At 41.5% G+C, this 15,437-nt stretch overlaps 1 protein-coding gene across 1 annotated transcript; it reads right to left on the bottom strand.

Moving 5' to 3' along the window:
• Positions 1-3,576: 3,576 nt before the first annotated feature.
• On the bottom strand, positions 3,577-14,655 carry AlaRS (alanine--tRNA ligase, cytoplasmic). The gene is made up of 2 exons (XM_076204930.1): positions 14,529-14,655; positions 3,577-7,791 (listed from the first exon to the last, which is right to left on the bottom strand). Exon 2 carries the CDS (start codon positions 7,784-7,786, stop codon positions 4,199-4,201), a length of 3,588 nt encoding a protein of 1,195 aa, XP_076061045.1. The 5' UTR covers positions 7,787-7,791; positions 14,529-14,655; the 3' UTR covers positions 3,577-4,198.
• Positions 14,656-15,437: the final 782 nt, after the last annotated feature.

Genomic DNA, 15,437 nt, shown 5'->3' with positions numbered 1-15,437 from the left:
CAACTATATGTAGTCTATTACACTAATAACACAACAATAAGAAACTTAAAAGTGTAGTTTGATCCATACCACCAGTAATCATAGACGGCGGGCTGGACGAGTCGTAGCCGGGGTCGGTAAAATTGCAGATGATAAAAACGTAAGTTCTCTTTGATCATATTACATGGAAATCACACACTTTAAAGAAAATAGTTCAAATAATGCAACCATACATATATAGAAGTGTGCATGTGAGCAAAACCCGTCCTTTTTTGTATTTTCTCTGTTTTCTCTGCAATTAGTGAGACCCCTCTACTTCGATGTCAAAGTTATCCCTCACCTAATCTCTGAGTCTGTTCGTAGCAGTCGACTTTGTTCAACAGAGGTGATCTTTTTCAGGTACCACTCTACCTCCCACATCTGGCCATCAAAATTCGCCAGGAAGTCTCTGTCCTCAATTGTACAAGGCGCCACCTTCTCGTTAGGGTCGAGCTTCGTGGTGACACCGCCCTTCATGGCCCTCACTGTCATTCCCACGTCTACTTCCGGCCTCTGACAGCTCCTCCCTTTCCTCTCCATCCTCGAGTCGCTTGTCGCTCCAATCCTCACTTGTTCGGCGACAAACGCGACTTCTTCAAGCTGTATAACTGCACCCATTCCTAACACTTCAATTTCCTCTATGACCCTTCTAATAGCAAGCACTCTTAGTCGTATCGGAATGCCCTCCTCCATTTCGACTTCCTTATCGCCCTCACACCTCGTCTCCCTTCCGTCAACTGTCATCAGGGTTATATTTCCCTGTCTGAATCCTTTAATCAGGTCGGCCGTCACAATCGTGGTTGAACAGCCGGAATCTACTAGTGCTCTTGCACGTCTTCCTCTCAACCAGACATCTACAATCGGCATACAGTTGGATAGCGCCTTTACATTGATTGGTCGATAGCTCGCATAGCAGCCGCCCCTTGCCCGTTTCCCTGCTCGCACTGGCGAGCGATATGTCCAGGATCTTTGCACCCGTAACATGTAATCCCCGTCTCTCTACAGTCCCTCGCGAGGTGCCCTAAACGATTCCACGTATGACAGCGTATCCGAGGTGGGCCCCTCCATCCACTGTGATCACCCCTGGACTTCTGCGTTTTCCCTTTTCTATCGGCCGGTGTGGTCTTGTCAGGCGGCGCGTCCCCCTTGTTCCCATGGGAGTCATTCGGCTGGTGCCTCGATCCTTTGTCTCGTACAGGTCCTTGCGGTTTCTCGGTTGCCATGACAGCTAAAGGCTTACTCTTCTGTGTCCTTGTGAGAAGTCTAGCATGGACTATCAGCACATCCATGCTCGCAGACAGCATTATCTACTTGTAGCATAGCTGATACGTGGTCAGTGAACCCATTCACATACACCATTCTGACTAATTGCTCTAAGACTTCGTCTTTAAATGTCAATAAGGCTGGTAATCTTCTAATTTCGTTGGTAAAAACACGACTAGTTCGCCAGCCAAGCGCATTCTTTGTATCCGATTAATCGATTCGGACCCTCAGCGAACACCTTCAACTTCTCTGCACCTGCGTGATCACTATCGTTTTAAGTAGATGGCCAATCCGTCGCCTTCTAGGTTAAGGGCAATATAGCTTGCGTCGTCGGTGATACCGGTTAATTTTGCCACTAATTCTGTCTTTTTGGGCCACGCAGTGATGTCTCCATTCCAATCATACGGTTTTAGTTATATTGCTAATTTTGAACGGTTCCTTCGTGCCAGTCGTCTCGGCCATGCCTACAGAGCTTGTAGTAACGGAGCGACGTATCACTTACCTTGTCCGCGTTAGTTCCTGGTTCTTCGTTTAATACGACACTTGTGTCTAGTTTATCTTCCACTTGTATTGCCACCTGATCCTTCGCTAGCTAAGCTCAATCTACATTTTTCTTCTACTGCGCGTCATTCGTACCTCCCCCCACCTCACATACACACTGCCGCTGCACGCCAGCCAATGCCCCGTTCGCCCTCCTATCGAGACGGTGACTTTTGACCCCGTGCCGTGGTGCTAACTGTACACCCGTACCTACACCACATAAATATATAAGCAAGTTTAAGACTTATAAGAAGGAGAGTGCTTTCCACAGCTGGAAATGTGATTGTTCCATGGAGAGCACAGTTTCAAGGGGTGCTAGCCATTGTTACTTCTATTATGCCATCACTAACCATCTTTGTTTACATTTCATGCTGCAGATAATAAAGTCTGTCCTGCTCTTAAAGAAATAATTTTTTCTTTACTACAACTCAAAATACACTACACACGGTATTCTGTGCATAACTGAGAATAAGCTACAAAGAAATGTAGATCAATAACTGTGAACCAGTAGACTTGCAACCTGGAGGTGTGATAGAAAAGACAAAATGGGAGACAGGATGATAGGTGAGAAGTGTACACCAAGAGGTACTGTGTACCTGCAGATGAAACACTGTTGGGAATCTGAAGAGTGCGGGATTCGAACCCACAACTTGCAAACATGAGACCAGCTACATTAGGTTTGGGGAAGCTATGTTTAAAACACCTTTTCTTGCCCATTGTGTGGAGATCAGCAGAATTAAAATAATGCTATTCAGTTTACTGTGGCCATGTTGTGTTGTTACCTAATGCCAACACAATGAAACCACTGAGCCTAAATTGCCCATGTAAGTTGCGACTATGGGCTTCCAGAGATCAGCAGCTCCAGCCCCCACCATCAAAGGAGGAGTTCAGGTGGTTAGTTACAATAATGAAACTTTTGTTAGTATGTGGGAGAAAAGTTTGACTAACAATACACTGTCGGTTTTAGTTGTTTTCTCACTCTTACCATCACTCCCACAAGGGAGGTGAACCTGGGGGCACTTTGGGGAGGTGGGAATTGGTTCTCAATCTTTCTTACAAATATGGTTTCAGGGTCTTCCCCCTGACTCTTCTTCAGAGGCAAAGAGAGGGATGCAAGACTTCAAACCATGATTCATATCTGGTAGGAAGACCTTCTTTTCTCCAGTTCAGTTAAATATTTGCTAAGTTTCACCAATTGGAAGACCCTGCAGCTCCCACACTGGCTGGCAATGGTCCTCAGAACCACCCACATATCTCTGCAAAGAAACTTTGGACTGTTGTCTGCGTTATATTAGTCTGGGACTTTCTATATCATTGGCTCAAAGTTCTAGAGAGGAGAGCAGTTATCCCATGTGGCAAAATGTAAGAAATACAGCAGAAGTTTATAGGGATCTTGGGGACAGTACAGAGACTGAGTTTCAGCCCCTCCTGATGAGAGTCGACAAGTTTTACAAATGGCCAGCTTTGCTGTCCATTTTAACAGGTACCAGTCACTGGTCCTTCCTCTTCTTCACTATAGCAGAAGTGAACTAGTCAGTCTGTATTTACATGTAAGACTGGCATTGTCTTACCATAGGCCTACAACTATCTCGTAGTGTATTTATTTCCAGCATTTCTCAATACTTATCCATTTGAATATCTTGAGCCTTTAAGTTGTACTTGCTTGAAACTTATTTTAAGACAAAGGCATCAATGTTATAATGAAATTCTTATCATTAAATAAAGAATATTGAAGGTAAATCTCAAACTAACAAATATAAAACAGTAATTTATTTCAACAGTTTTTTTTACCATACAGTATACACTTTCCTCTGATCCAACTTCCATCTAGATTTTTTCTATATTCTAGTATGCAAAAACCTTTGTTAATCACCATAAAACATATTTCCCAAAAAGTACCTCCCAATTGTCTGAATAACTGTGCTCATGCAAAAGAATTCCTTATGCTAAAAGTTATGATGATGATGATAGTGAAATGTGAATACACGCACCCTTTACACAAAAAAATTCAAGGGAAATAATGAATAAACTTACTCCTTTATTTCCAATGTGTTTTTTCTGCATTTTTAGGATTGCGCATTTATGTAATTTTCGCTGCATGCACCTTTATGTATGGCATTTAAAACTATCTGTTGAAAAACCCGATTATCACTTGACCCTTTGCCTATGTTTAAGCATGAATTCATATTCAGGATCTCACCAGGTGATTTTGTTCTGCTGAAACTCCTACTCCAATGAAAGGGCAAAATTCGTTTAAATATTTTTTTCTCCCTACTCCACAGCAATTTTATTCAGCAGAAAAAATACCTTCCAGCTAAAAAAAAAAAAATTAAAAATAGATGATACCAATTTTCATATTATCTAAGCACCAATATAGCTACTTCAGTTTGACAGGCCCAAGGACATCTACTACCTGTGGCTGATGAGCCACTGTATTAAACCACCTAGTGAGGCATGGGAGTCCAGCACGTGCTTTGGCATCTAATCCCTCCCTGAAAGCGGGCACCAATACACATACCATACCCACATCAGCAAGGCTCAATCGCTCACCCACTAAGAAAGTGTGAGTAAGGAAGTATGAATTCAGCCTACTAAGTGTAGCCATGGCTACGTTTTTAGCATCACCTGAAGCTTTCTTGTTATTTGACAACCATGAAGCAACAAGTGGAAGAATATCAGTGTCTGCAGTGTTAAGCCAACCAATAACCTGAGCTTGAGCTACAGGACTGGTGCCTCGAAGAGCCGCAGGAGCAAGAGCCAGAGCACATGCAACACTTCCTGTAACACATCCTTCTGGGGTCTCCAATCCAGGGGTTTGACTACTTCCAAATTTGCTTACATATTCCTTTGCATTGTTAGTCTTCCCTAAAACAAAGTCTGAAGTGATTCCTATTTCCTTCTTTGCATAGGAAGCTGCTATTAGGGCAGGAAGTGACCGTACACTGGACTTTGATGTATGTAACATAAGTCCACTTGCTGGTTTCTTTTGTGGTTGTGACCCTCCTTTCTTTTGTTGTTTAGTCTCGCCTTTTGTACTGTCTGATGGAGTTGAGGGTTCAACCTGTACAGGAGAGGCTAAAACAACTTGTTGGCATCCAAGTTTCTGCTGGGCAAAGCTATGAGACATCTTAAGAGCCTCTTTTAAGGCAGCCACATTGGTACCACTCACTTGGGCAGATTCAGGCTTTCCCCCTCCTCGGCCCACGATAAGTTCAGCCAGGTTCTTAACCCACTCATCTGCCTTAAGGCCCTTAGCAACCACATCCTTAGGAACAGATGCCATTGCCAGGATTTTATTACTATCCTCATCAGAACTAATAAAGAGAGCGGGTATATTCTTGACCTCCTTCAAAGCATCATTAACAACCTTGTTTTGAGCAAAGGCATTAAGTTCACAAACAATATAGGGTACCTCTGTATTGGCTGCAACAAGACCTTTAGTGTACTTAATGGCTTCCTTGGACACTCCAGCTTTCCGGGCCCTATCTGCATCACCTTGACTTTTCTTGATGGAATCCACAGTTTTTCGCAGTTCTTCTTTTCGCCAGTGCTGGATTTGTGCTTGGTTGATATCTTCAAGAACTTCTGTTAGCAATTTGACCACTTCCTTATATGGCAAATTATTATGATTTATTTTATTGCGGATATTAGAAACCTCCTTCTCAAGTAAGTTGGCCTTGTTGATGGCTTTAGAAGCTTCAGGACCAGTAAGAGAAACTATACGTCTGATTCCTTTGGCAATGGCTTCCTCACTAACAATGACAAAGTCTCCAATGTGCCCGGTGTTTAACAAATGTGTGCCACCACAGAACTCGATACTTGTCTTACTACCTGCAGCACTCATTGGATCAGCTTCAAGCTGTTCAACAGGTATACCAACGGAGACCACTCGTACTGGGTCTGGATAAACCTCACCAAACACAGCACGAAGACCTTGAATAGACTTGGCCACTGCAAGTGGGGCAGTTTTAGCAAACACCTTTTGTTCTGACTGTATCATCTTCTGAGCAATCTGTTCTGTCCTCTTAACCTCATCCACTGTCATGGCTCCCTTATTAGTGAAATCAAACCTAAGTCTGTCTGGAGCGACTAATGACCCCCGCTGGTCTGCCTCAGCAGTCAAAACTTGACGAAGGGCAAAGTTAAGGATATGTGTACCAGTATGATTATTCATTAGAAGCTTTCTCCGTTGTCCGTCAAATGAAAGAGTCATCTGATCACCAACCATTATGATGCCTTCCACAACACCAATGTGACACACATAACCTCCCTTAATTTCTACGTTTTCAACCTTGAACTCTGTTTCTTCCTCATTTAGTTTGACCATGAAACCTTCATCAAACATTTGGCCACCACTCTCTGCGTAGAAATTAGTCTGATCCAAAATTATACCACATCTACATCCTGACGTGATCTTATCTACAAAGCCTCCATCATAGCGAATGGCAAGAATTTTTGCTACGGTCGTGTTAAAGTCGTAATTGACCTTGGGGTCTGCTCCTCCTGTGTAGTTGAACTTGCAAGCATCATCTGTGTATGGCATACCTCTGTTCTTTAAGTCTTCAATTGCATGAACATCCAAGCGATATGAATTGTCCTTATCCTTACTTACGCCTTTGGATTTCTCCTGAGCCTCTTTCTTACATTTCTCAAATTCCTCACAATTTACAGAAAGCTCTTTCTCTTCAGCCATAAGATGTGTAAGGTCCACTGGGAAGCCATAAGTATCATAAAGCCGCCAAGCAACATCTCCGGGGATTACAGTCGTCCCATCCAACCGTGAAATAGTCCTTTCAAGTAATTTTCTTCCACGTTCTAGAGTCTTCAGGAATTGGGTCTCCTCTTCATTTATTACACTTTTTATGAACTCTGGGTCCTTAGTTACCTCTGGAAAGGTGTCCTTCAACAAATCTACAACCACATCCACTAAGGAAGCAAATACTCCCGGTTTGGCCCCAAGTTTCTCTGAAGCATAGCGAACACCACGCCGAAGAATACGGCGAAGAACATACCCTCGCCCCTGATTGTCAGGCATACCACCATCTGACAGTGCAATGGTAATGGTGCGAGCATGATCAGCCAAGACACGGTAAGCCATGTCCAAGCCGTTAACATCATCTTTACCCACCCTGCCCTGGTATGGAGGTGCGTTGGTCAGCTTCTGAATAGCACTGAAGATCGGAGTGAACAAATCTGTATCATAGTTAGACCTTTTGTTTTGCATAATTGAAACAACACGCTCTAAACCCATACCACAGTCAATGTGTTTCTTGGGAAGGAGCCTCAGAGAACTATCAGGCTCTCTGTTAAACTGAATAAACACCAAATTCCAAATCTCGAGAACATCTGGATTATCCATATTTACCAAATGAGATGCATTTCTGCCTCCAATACGATCAAAATGAATCTCCGAGCAGGGACCGCAAGGACCCGTTTCCCCCATTTCCCAGAAGTTGTCTTTAATGTCTCCCGGAAGGATTTGGTCCTTGGGTACACCCAAATCCAACCAAATCTGCCTACACTCTAGGTCTGGCTCGAGTCCCTGTTTCTCCTCTCCCCCAAAATATGTAACATACATCCTCTCCTTGGGTAACTTGTAATGCTCCGTTAAAAGTTCCCAGGCCCAGGAACAAATTTCCTTCTTGAAGTAATCTCCAAAGGACCAGTTACCCATCATTTCAAAGAAAGTGTGGTGATACACATCCTTCCCAACATCATCCAAGTCGTTGTGTTTTCCTCCTGCACGGATACACTTCTGAGAGTTGACAACCCGCCTCAGTTTTGCCATATCACTACTAGGATCAGCAGTACCAAGAAACATTGGCTTAAACTGATTCATGCCAGCATTGGCAAAGAGAAGAGTTGGATCTTCATGAGGGATGGTTGGGGAGCTGTGCACATAAACATGATCATACTTCTTCCTGAAGAATTCTATGAAAGTCTCTCGGACCTCCTTTGCCTTCATGGTGCCTGTTGAAGAAGAAAAAACTGATCAGAATTCTGTAATATATATATATATATAATAAAAACAAATAAATAATAATAAATACATATTTTTGTATACCAAGGGCTTTTTTCCCCTTACAAGGGGGTAGCCAAAGTCAAAAGGCATAATTCCACTCCCACCCACTCCACTCCCATTCACCACCCCTCCTTTTCTTGGCTCCTCCTGGATGATGGGTTATCCCTGCATCTTGCCCACTGCCCTAGATCAGAACCAATGCAGCAAAACACAGCATATCCACAACAAGCCCACTTCATTTAAACAGTGACTACCCCTCTCCATCCCCTCATGCAGAAAGAGAAAATGGAAAGAAATCTCTTTGGGCTGCATTAAAATATCATCCACACATAACCACTCCCTAACCCTCTCACCATCCCCCACCCACTCCCTTCTAGTCAACAAACAAATAATGCACAAGTCTTCTTGTTATTACATCTAACCACACATAGACGATAATCATACTAAATTCATTTTGGACTGTGTCTTTATTATTATCAGTGCAATCTTGTACATTGTTCTATCTATAGATTTAGGCCATGGCAAATACCTCCAAGTTACTTTTTATTTCATTTTGCTTTATTGTAGTTAGTTAATGTGGTCTTGTATATAGGTTTTTGAAGTTTCATGTTAATGGGGGTGATGAAGGAATAGGTTACTCTCAACAAGTCCTTGAATGTGCATGGGCATATCAGGCCAAGTTTCAAGAGGGGTGGAATATGATTCTTTAGAAGGGGAAGATGCCTGAGGGTGAATGGGTTTCTTATTAGAAGTGATATCTCATGTATTTACCTAACTGTAGTATAAAGGAGAGAAGCAATGCTTGTTGGGTCCAGTCTCTCTCTCTCTAATTTTCTAACATACCTAGACTCAAATTCATGTACAGTTCCAACTTAATCTATATCCTTGATTTGCAATTACCATATTTAGATTTGAACTTGTGTATCATTTGAGCCTGTGCTATATCACCTTCTAAGCTATTCCACATATTCATGCATCTATATGGAAAACTGTATTTCTTCACATCCTTTAGACATGTGGCCTTTCTTAATTTACCCAAATTAAAGCCCTCCCATCTTTAATCAGGAGATCACTTCTGACAATGCAATCTATTCCCTTTAGTGACCTGAATACTGTAAGCATATCACCTCTTTCTCTTAGATCTTTCGAAGTTGTAAAGAGGATATGGTACGTTTTTGAAGTTTACAAATTTCCTGAGTTTAGTCACTAGGAACTGTGTGCAAAGGAACAATACACACTTATGCTCAATGGGTGGCAACATTGTTGCTTGGTATGTCCAAAGCAATGGCATGAGTAGTTCCTTCATGTTTCATATTTTAGGTATCCTACATTTAGGCGAGTTGAGACTTGGGGTTCGTCAAAAGTCAACATCAGTGTGGGAATTAAGATCTTGACACCATTTACTGTCTTTTCAGGTTATTATACTATCATTACTTTTAAAGGGGAGAGAGTGGCAGCAGACTGGAAGCGAGTATTAAGGGAGAGAGACTGGAGGAAGTGGATAGTTTTAGATACTTGGGTGCAAATGTGGCAGGAAAGGGAGGAGTGGAGGTGGAGATAGAATGTAGATTGAGAGAAACGAGTAAATGTCTTGGTGGATAAGAGTAATGAGAAATGGACTTTTGGGAATGGATGCTAAGAGGAGGTTATATGGAGGAGTGATTGTGCCAACAGCACTGTATGGGGCAGAAACATGGAACATAAGAGAGGAAGAGAGGAGTTAAATGAAATGTATGAGAAGTATGATAGCAGTTACTAGACTGGATAGAGTGAGAAATGAGGAGGTGAGGAGGAGAACAGGGGTGGAAAGGGAGTTGGGAGATAGGGTTGATGAAAGAGTATTGGGATGGTTTGGACACATGGAAAGAATGAGTGCAGAAAGATTAGTAAAAGAGGTGTGGAAGGCAGAGGTGGAAGGAGTGAATATGAGGGGGCATCCTAGGATGAGATGGATGGATGGGGTAAAAGGGGCATTACGAAAGAGAGGAATGTCTGTTGAGGAAGGACGGGAGAGGACAGAAGGTAGGGGTGAATGGAGAAGGGTTGTGTATGGATGATGCTGTGATGCATGAGGGGGTATGTATGAGAAATAAATTGACGCAGCCCGAAGGGATTTCTCCGTGTCTTCTCCTTTTCTGCATAAGGGGATGGAGAGGGGGGGGTCGCCAAATTAATGAAACGGCCTTGCTGTGGATGTGCTGTGTCCTGCGACACTGCTTCTGACCCAAGGCAGTGGCCAGGATGCAGGGATGACCTGTCATTCAGGAGGTGCCAAGATGTGAGGGAAGGAAGAGGGTGGAGGGTAGTGGAGTATGTAGGGGATGGAATGGGTGGGAGTGGCTTCTATTATGCCTTTTTCTTTTTGGCTACCTCCCGTGTAAGGGGGAAAAAAGCCTTTGGTATATGTATGTACTTTTAAATAATTTTCTTTTTTTTCAATGTATGTGAATATTCCCACATCTAAACTAGGGCATCAGCTAGAGTTGAGACAACTGGACTATCATGCTGTGATTTTTTTTCCCCACTATTACTTCTATATAGGAATGTCCCCTTTCAGAGGTACAGAGATTAGGATGCCTAGTCCTATCTTCCGTCCCTTTTTAATTGCCTTTACGACTCAAGTGGGAACACTGAGGCAGTATTCTTTCTCCCCTTCCACAGGGTTCAGTGAAAATAGAAATATATATTCAGAGAAGTGATACAAGTCAGTATTAAGAATTGGGGGCCAGCATAATGGAGGGACAGTTGCAGTATAATAAAGTAGCATAATTTTTCTATTAATAGAGATTTCCTCTAACAAAGAAAAAAATTTATGTGTGGCTCTGGTCCAAAGGGGCAGCCCACAGACCCTAAGGTATCAACTGCATGCTACTGAGCAGATTTTAACCTCACATTATTATGTAACCAATACCCCAAACGGGGTGGAAAAGGATATGGCAGATGGGGCTGATGAAAGATTATTGGAATGGTTTGGACACATGAAAAGAACGAGTGAAGAAACATTAGTAAAAGTTATTTAGAAGGCAGAGAGCTCAAAAACTTACCTTATGAAGAGAGGCTTAGGCACCTTAACTTACACTCTCTGGAAAGATGCAGAGTGCGAGGTCATCTAACATAGGTGTTTAAGTGGATCAAAGGCTTAACAAGGGTAATGCACACAAGGTCATCATATTAAGACAACAGGGCAGGACTCTCAGTACTGGATTTAAACTGGACAAATTTAGAAACAGGCAAGAATTGGTTTACTAATAGGGTGATCAATGAATGTAACCATGTAGTGAGCACTGAAACTATTGTTTTAAGAAATGGTTGGACAACTTTATGGATGGAGATGACAGGTGGTAATGGATATGGAAATGCCTAGTGTGGGCCTTATGGTCTCTTGCAGTCTCCTTTATTCTTATGTTCTTATACAAATGAATTTGAGGGGATGACTTAGGATGTGATGGACAGATGGGGTGAAGGGGGCACTGAGAAAGTGGGGAATGTTTGTTGAGGAAGGAAGGAAGGAAGCAGGCAGGAAATAGGGAAGAGTGGAGAATGACTGTGTATGGATGATACTGTTATGCAAGGAAGGGAAGGATGGGGGATGGGGGGTTGCTTATATGTGAATGATATTTTGACGCAATCTGAAAGGATTTCTCTCCGTCTTCTCTTTTTCTGCATAAGGGAATGGAAAGGGGTTGTTGCCGATTAGGTGAAGCAGCCTTACTGTGGATGTACTGTGCCTTGCTGCATTGTGTTTGACCCAGGGCAGTTGGTGGATACAGGGATGACCCATCACCCATAAGGAGTAGAGATGGGAGAGGTGTAGGGGAGTGAAATGGGTGGGAACAGGTATGTGGCTCTGACTTGGCTACCTCCCTTATAGGGGGGAAAAGCTCTTGGTATATAGATCCACTATTACACATAAATTTTCTTGGGGTAACATTTGGCGTGGCTTTCCACATGAAGTGATAAGGTCTTTGTTCACTTGAAAGGTATACTTTGCTCCAAGAGATCATCCATTGATGATATTTAGGGCATAGAATCTTGAATAATTCAAGTCAGGATCCACTTCACTTTATACAAAGGTTGTATACATACTTTCTATGTGGTAGAATCTGAGTAGAAGTCTGTAAAGGTTCTTATTGGGTTTAGGGTCATGGTCAATGGCTCTGACTCTATTGTTATTTGGATTAGTCAATGGTGGCAATCATTTCCTTCACTAACGGAGGGGTTGGAGGTGGAACTCACCACTCCTCGGTTCAGTGGGGTGACCTCATTACTCCATACATGGGAAGGCGTTTTGACATGGGATAGGGATGAAGCAGAGGGACTTTAGATTTCGGAGGGAAGCTGTTCCCTCATTGTACTATTTTTCATTATATAGGATGTCCCACAATAATACTGTACTCACTTTTTAACATGTTTTGTAACTGTGAATCCATTTATCCACATTATTAGCTATGCCAGGAAAATGGTGGACATCGCTTTAGTGTTTGTAAACACAAAAAAGACAACTAAACTACTGTAGGGAGCGTTGGAAAAAAAGGATTGTGGTACTCCCCCAGGTAGGCGTAGCTCCTCCTTGGGGATCGGTGCCATCTGCGTAGAGCTGATGGCCAGGGGTAGATGCTGCTGTTTGGCCCCCAACTCTTGGTGTAACATACGATACATCTATGTCTTTCAAACAACACCTCACAAACATAAAAAACAAATGCACACCTAGACTTAACGCACTTAAGTCAATCACTGGAACAACATTTGGACAAAACAAAGAAACTAATATAACAATATACAAACAATGCATACGCTCAGTGATGAATTATGCGAGTCCTGCATGGGCTCCTAATCTCAGTGAGACACACCACAACACCCTTCAAATCATACAAAACAAAGCCCTAAAAACAATTACAGGCTGCACAAATACATCACCTACAGACCATTTACACCATGAAACAAAAGTCCTCAAAGTCAAGGACCACCTCGACATGAGAGGCACACAAACACTTGCTGCAGCCACCACAAACACATCACACCCGCTACACTACATAGCAGAACACCCACACACACCAAGAAACATTAAAACTACACCCAAAGACCTTTATTACACACAGATACTCTCCTCTCTTCCTCCACAACCACCAAATACCAGCCTCCGGAAACATATTCATAATCATATCACTCCCCGCTCCATTAACACACTGAAAGACAACACACTGCTGCATGCCAGACCCCCTGATATCCACCCTTCTGAATCTTCTCTCCCACGTAGGGACAGAGTCCACTTGGCCAGACTGCGATGCGGTCACCACCCAGCACTTCTAAGCTACCAGAAGAGGCTGGACGACCGTGTTGTGAACAGCTGCCCAGGATGTAACACTTCACCCCATACCATACAACACATAATGGAAGACTGCATTATACACAATCATGCACGCAAACAACACAACATACACTCTATAAAGGATTTGTGGGAAAACCCAGTTTCGGCTGTGGCCTTCCTTGGGGAGACGGGACTGCTCGGACAGACAGTCTAGGGAACGACAACAACAACAACAACAACTGTAGGGAGCAAACACAAAACTTCTCTTTAATTTCAAAATGATAAGCACTATTTTCCACACACAGCTGATACTGCAGATTAACAGATATGACAATATTACAAAATATTTTGAGGAGTACATTTCTTAGGGGACACCTTATGGTTCTAGCTGTAGTACGGGCACCTTTAGTAGATGTAGTATGGGCACCTTTTCTAACCTCCACATTTATGTATAAAATCAACTAACCAAACCTCATTCTAACCCATCCATATAACTCAACATGAGGAAAAGTTCTCAAATCACACCTGTCCTAAACACCCAACAGGTTGTTGACAATCATCATTTCATGGACTGTCTAAAATCATCACAACATAAGAACAGCATTATCATGGTTATCAATATGACTCTGAAGGTCATTAAGGCAAAGAAATAGTTTGACTCAAACATGCCTACCAATAATGCAGTAACCTTCTTTTATTACATTTGTATATTTGCACAATCATGGAAGTTAACCTAGAGACTATACAGTACACAAACAATTATTAACTTCAATACATAACAATGTAATCAATGTATCTTAAATATCTACACTTGTTCCAACTTTCAAAAGAAGGTTGAATATAAAAAAATTCCTAGATGTACAGTACAGTAACATTCAACATTGGTATTATAATAGTAACACTTTTCACATGGGAATTAAATTCATAGGGGATGTGACACATTCTATGACATACCAAAATCTAACATTACCTTAACTACTTATCCTATAGTTAGGGTGGTTGTTATAAATTCTACCTGCTTTCGCGGCAAAACTCCTTCTCAAGACGCCTTGAAGACAATGAAACCTTAGTTTTATGACATAACTATGTTGTGAATTGCATCAGCTGCCAGATGTTGAACTATTACAAATTACATTTTGCTAGTTTCTACCTACCAATTCTAATAATTTCATACAAGTTAAAATTCTATTGTAAATAATTTATGCAGTTAGTGGTACGGTGCTCCTAATTAATAAAATTAGCATTTCAGTTCACGAGAGTGTTTTCGTGAGTGACAAGAACCTAAAAAAATGTTATATAAACAAATTAACAGTTGTACATCAGCCCATTTATGATTCCTTGTCTGAGGGAAATACTTGTCAACTAATAGACGCTTACCTAATTCGACAATTTCCAGAGAAATCCTTGATATTATGATTTCACTTCCTCCCAACTTCCACACGATGTTCCGTGTTTTTAAGTAACGACGTGCCGGTATTGCATTGAGTGAAAAAGCGCTAACAAAAGTTGTATGTGAATGGAATCACATCATATTGTTATTTCTACAAATTATTGATAAATCGTAGCTATGATAAGGATATGATTGGCTGACATTACCCGAAAAAACAAGTTTCTCAACACTAATTTTTAAAGTAACTACCTGAACTTGTCAAATCATCTTCATGCTTGACATATGACACAAGGACACTCAAATTCGGAAATAAAAAGGAAATTATCCTTATATATGATATGTAAGGAGAATTTCATTTTCATTTCCGAATTTGAGTAGCCTTAATTCTTAAATTTGCAATCCCGTTCTTTTCTCCCTCTCCGTCATCACCTAGGATTTTTCTTTTCTATAGATAAAATAGTCTGCATCCGATGTTGAAATACATACTGGTGTTCTAATAATTTGACTGATAAATTTCAACCCACCTCATGTTATGTTATGTGCCTCTAAACTTTGGTCACTTACTATATGCAGTTATTTAGACAGGAAGTCACAATCTATTTGTTATATTCTTAGCGCACCATTTTCTGAAACCTGTTATCACCAGCTAGATTTTTCGCATTTAAAATAAATCCAGTGACAAAAGAGAGCATATATATGACCTTTCTTTATACTTCTACGGAAATCATTATTCAAAGAAATTAGCTTGATGATATTACCGTGTCTTCAACATGCTAATGAAAGCGGGTTTTTGACCATTGTACAAATTTATACACTCTTTACAGTCTTTACAGGAAACTGGAAATATATTCAACACAAGCATCACTATTAATTTCAATTATATAAACATGTAATAA

This window comes from Oratosquilla oratoria, chromosome 21 (genome assembly GCF_046742065.1).
Source record: "Oratosquilla oratoria isolate Oo_2021 chromosome 21, ASM4674206v1, whole genome shotgun sequence".
Lineage (NCBI taxonomy): Eukaryota > Metazoa > Arthropoda > Malacostraca > Stomatopoda > Squillidae > Oratosquilla > Oratosquilla oratoria.
This window is presented reverse-complemented; position numbering and strand designations above follow the sequence as displayed.